The sequence below is a fragment of the Panicum virgatum genome, chromosome 2N (genome assembly GCF_016808335.1).
Source record: "Panicum virgatum strain AP13 chromosome 2N, P.virgatum_v5, whole genome shotgun sequence".
In the NCBI taxonomy this organism is placed as follows: Eukaryota; Viridiplantae; Streptophyta; class Magnoliopsida; order Poales; family Poaceae; genus Panicum; species Panicum virgatum.
Genome location: NC_053146.1, coordinates 18,592,535 through 18,597,324, shown reverse-complemented (window position 1 = coordinate 18,597,324; position 4,790 = coordinate 18,592,535). Strand labels below are relative to the sequence as shown.

The window sequence follows — 4,790 nt, the reverse complement described above, 5'->3', positions numbered from 1 at the left end:
ATAACAAAACTAGGCGTATGGCCCGCGCATTTGCGCGGCTAGTATTGAAAATTCAAACATTTGCATATCGTTGTAGCCTTACTATTTTTTAAAAATTATATTATTTGTTACCATACATCATTCTATTCATTATCGTAAATTATATCTTATTATTGGTTAAAACAATTCAAATATGATCTACCTATAATAACAATTTGATTTGTAGAGCTTTAATAATATTATGCATATAATTATTCTTATTTTTTTATTTTGATTGATTGTTGTTAACTTTAGTTTTTATTAATAGTATGTTTGTAACTGATACATAGCTAAATGATATTTTATATTTAATTTTTCATAATGTAATGGTAGTGGTGGGTTTTTTTATTTTTTTCGATTAACGTGGGAATTTCTAGACTTTGAGAGCGAACGTGGAGCCTCTATTTGTTGGGCAAATAATAAGATAATAGATGAAAAACGCAACAATCCAACACCAAGGCTCTCAACAAACGTAACGCACCACTCATGTGTTTTGAAAGTATGACATTTATGATGGCAAACTGATCAATTCAAATAAAACCAGTACAAAAAGGATATCCACATACTCCCTCCATACCCAAAAAACCTGACGTTTAGGACAGCGACACGGTCTCCAAAACACAACTTTGACTTCTTATTCCTCTAAAAATATTTATCAAAAAGTGATATATGTATACTTTCATAAAAGTATTTTTCAAAACAAATCTATTCATATAATTTTTACATTTTCAAACTCAACAACTTGAGAGTTATTCGTGATTTATATTCTCAAGGTTTGACTCAAACCTTGTCCTAAACGTCAGGTTTTTTGAGTATGGAGGGAGTATATAGTCTGCAGCTTGCGGATCGTCTACACTCTCTTCTTTGTAGATCATGTCAACTTGCACAATGTATTGGTTTTTATCACTAACTACTGTGAACAACATTCGCCTACAAGTACACTTAAACGGGTTAAATAATTTCACTACACGTGTTTGCCCCAATTGTATACCACTTTTTATATGCTATAGCTAGCCATTCTCCATTTGTACTCACAGCCCATTTCTTCGTGATCTTCGTTCGTAGCACTCGTCATTAGGTCCTTGCAGATTAAAAATGGTTGGGTTTTATTGGGACCCTTTTCTTTCTCCAACACAGCAACTTGCCACGTTCTCCCCAATAATTCGACCGGTAGAGTCGTCGTCCCCAAAGTTGCTGTGGGCATCGATCCATCCTCGGAGTGCCCTATAAATACCCAGTTCGTGGCCACTGATGAAGCAAGCTCACCGGAGAGCAACCGAGCTCATAGAAAGCCTCTGAAATCTGAATTGCGAACTCCGCCGAGCTCACGAGCGGCAGCAATGGCGAAGCTTTGCACATTGCTGCTGGCAGCGGTGCTCGTGCTCTCGCTCCTCGTGAGCCCCATTGCCTGCACCCGCAAGCTCAGCAAGCCCAAGCACAAGGCAAAGGCAAAGCCGGTCAGCCACAGGACGGCGCCTGCTGCGGCGGCCAAGCCCAAGCCACACCCAGTGAGCTACAAGCCGGCGCCTGCTGCGGCCAAGCCTCACCGCAGCAACCACACCGCTAAGCACTCGCCGCCGATCGTCTACGGCGGCGCCTGGCTGTCCGGCGCCGGCGCCACGTACTACGGCGCGCCCAACGGCGACGGCAGCGACGGTCAGTACTTGCCGGTCTGCTTCCCGCTTTATTTCTTCGCTTTCGGTGGGTTCAGTGAATTGACAATCGATGGCGGAAATTGTGAACGCAGGTGGCGCGTGCGGGTACCAGACCGCCGTCGGGACGCAGCCGTTCGACTCGATGATCGCCGCCGGGAGCACGCCGCTGTACATGGACGGCGAGGGCTGCGGCGCCTGCTACGAGGTTAAATGCACGACCAACGCGGCGTGCTCCGGCCAGCCGGCGACCATTGTGATCACCGACCGGTCCCCCGGCGACCTGTTCCCCGGCGAGGTGGTCCACTTCGACATGAGCGGCACCGCCATGGGCGCCATGGCGAAGCCCGGTATGGCCGACAAGCTCCGCGCCGGCGGCGTCCTGCGGATCCTGTACCGTAGGGTGCCGTGCAAGTACCCCGGCGTGAACGTCGCGTTCAAGGTGGACCAGGGCGCCAACCCCTTCTACTTCAACGTGCTCATCGAGTTCGAGGACGACGACGGCGACCTCAAGGCCGTCGACCTGATGGAGGCCGGCAGCAACGTGTGGGCGCCCATGGCGCACAACTGGGGCGCAACGTGGCGGCTCAACAACGGCAGGAGGCTCAACGCGCCGTTCGGCCTCCGGCTCACCTCCGACTCCGGCAGGGTGCTCGTCGCCAACAACGCCATTCCCGCCGCGTGGAAGCCCGGGAAGACGTACCGCTCCCTCGTCAACTACCCCTGAAAAGAGGGATTCGGAGGAGTCCATGGCGGGTAGTCTGCGTCCGGGTGTTGCGAGAGGCGGCGATGTCAGAAGTCTGAAGAGGAGGCGGAGGTTGAAGAAGAGAATGGCGTTCTTCCCTCCCTCCACGGTCTCTGTATCACTGTATGCAGTCCCCAAGTGATGTGTGACTGTGTGAGCCATGTCTGTAATTTCATTTTTTTTCATCTCGATTTGGGAAGAGAGAAGCTTTGTCTGAATTGTGTGTTTGACGTTTTAAGACAACTAGTCGTATAGTCCGCGTATTTGCGCGGCTAGTGGTGAAAATTCAAAAATCCGCATGTCATTATATCCTTACTTAAAGATTATACTATTTTTTTACCATACATTACTTGTCCATTATCGTAACTTATATCCTATTATTGGTTAAAACAATTCAAATATGATCTACCTATAATAACAATTTGATTTGTTGAGCTTTAATAATATTATGCATATAATTATTCTTATTTTTGTTTTATTTTGATTGTTAGCTTTAGGTTTTATTAATAGTATATGTTTGTAGCCGATACATAGCTAAATGGTATTTTATATTTAATTTTTCATAATGACATTGGTAGGTGATTTTTAATTAGGCACGAGGTATTTTAGGCTAATTTTTATCATGATGGCAGTAGTGAGTAATTTTATTTTTCTATTTTTCTTTGATTAACGTGGGAATTTCTAGGCCTTGAGAGTGAATGTGGAGGCTCCATTTGGAATTTGCGCGGTTACTGTTAAAAATTCAAAAATTTGCATGTCATTATATCCTTATTTAAAGATTATACTATTTTTTTTACCATACATCACCCTGTTCATTATCGTACCTTATATTTTATTATTGGTTAAAACAATTCAAATATGATCTACCTATAATAACAATTTGATTTGTTGAGCTTTAATAATATTGTGCATATAATTATTCTTATTTTCGTTTTATTTTGATTGTTAGCTTTAGTTTTTATTAATAGTATATGTTTGTAGCTAATACATAGCTAAATGATATTTTATATTTAATTTTTTATAATGACTTTGGTGGGTGATTTTTAATTAGGCACGGGGTATTTTAGGCTAATTTTTATCATAATGGCAGCGGTGGGTAATTTTATTTTTCTATTTTTCTCCGATTAACGTGGGAAGTTCGAGGCCAGCGAACGTGAAGGCACCATTTGTTAGTCAAATAATAAAATAATAGATGAACTAGGCCTTTCAGAATTATGAGAAATGAATCACGGCTTTGTTGTGAAAATAAAACATATAGTACGGGTCAGTAAAAACTCCTGCACTGAACGGCAATGCTGACAACCAAATGACAACACTGACAACAAAAATTGGCGACTCTTGGACAGTTTTAGCATAAAGACGCCCTTTAAGCAACATAAAGATGAGGTCAAATGAAGCATATGTGTTTGACTTATCGAAACCCTGGCAACGGTTTGAATTTCAGAAATTTCTGATAAGGGCGAACTAAATCGAGTAGGTTTCCATGAAGAAGATTTTGTTCGTATGTTCTATATCGAGACCAGTAGGAGAATAACCTCACTCGATAATCTTAAAAAAATGAGGGAAAGCATAACCAAGTCAAGGCCATTGGAGATTGGTTAACCAAAGATCTTGCCATCATGCAAATCGTGCGCTGGTACGTGGAGAGCCAGAGATCAACTCTGTTCATATGAATACAAATTGTAAGTATTTCTAGCATGACATTTCACAAAATCATGATTGAAGAGAAAAGTAAAAATATTAGGCATATGCAGGAAAAAGAAATAACAGCTTTGCAACTTCTCATTTTAGTAGTGTGTGTATGTTACAATTGTCTAAAACAAATCCGAAATGAAGTTTATAATCCATACTAAAGTGTTCGAATGCTATTCTAAAACAGTTTAGCAAAATAAGATGATGTATTACTAGAGATCTAGCAGTGTATCAAGATCATAATCTTTTTAGAAACAGCTAGATGCAATTACAATCACACATGCATGATGCATGTGAAAGTTGCATAACACAGGGTAGCTATAAAAGTGTTGTTCACAAAGAGTGTGTGGCTGGTACCTACACTTGAGCAATGTACAGTTACTAAGACAGAAACAAAAGTGTGAACGAAGGTTAATTATATATGAGGTTTTGTATTTTGCTTTTTTTCTTACAACTGCAAAGCTGTTGCTGACAACCCAATGCTATATAGTATGGCAACAGTAGTCAATGCATAGAGTACATCCCCAAGAAAATCAAGAGCCTGTAAATACTGCAATTTATAATACTATCCTTATCCAGAATGCTAAAAAGTTAGTAATATTGGCCAGGCGCGGCAAAGCTGCGCAGAGTTTGCAGTGCGTGACGATTTTTCCACATTCAAGAACACGCAAACAAGCATAGTC

The 4,790-nt window shown here is 41.8% G+C and overlaps 1 protein-coding gene across 1 annotated transcript; it reads left to right on the top strand.

The window, feature by feature from the left end:
- Positions 1 to 1,265: 1,265 nt before the first annotated feature.
- On the top strand, positions 1,266 to 2,730 carry LOC120659920 (expansin-B11-like). Its single transcript, XM_039938189.1, has 2 exons — positions 1,266 to 1,674; positions 1,766 to 2,730. The coding sequence occupies exons 1-2, from the start codon at positions 1,359 to 1,361 to the stop codon at positions 2,395 to 2,397; spliced, it is 948 nt and encodes a 315-aa protein (XP_039794123.1). The 5' UTR covers positions 1,266 to 1,358; the 3' UTR covers positions 2,398 to 2,730.
- The last annotated feature ends 2,060 nt before the right edge of the window (positions 2,731 to 4,790 follow it).

Coding starts and splice junctions, on each gene's coding strand:
- LOC120659920 (XM_039938189.1), top strand. CDS start 1,359: ATGGCGAAGCTTTGCACATTGCTGCTGGCAGCGGTGCTCGTGCTCTCG. Junction 1,675..1,765: donor CAACGGCGACGGCAGCGACG/GTCAGTACTTGC, acceptor TTGTGAACGCAG/GTGGCGCGTGCGGGTACCAG.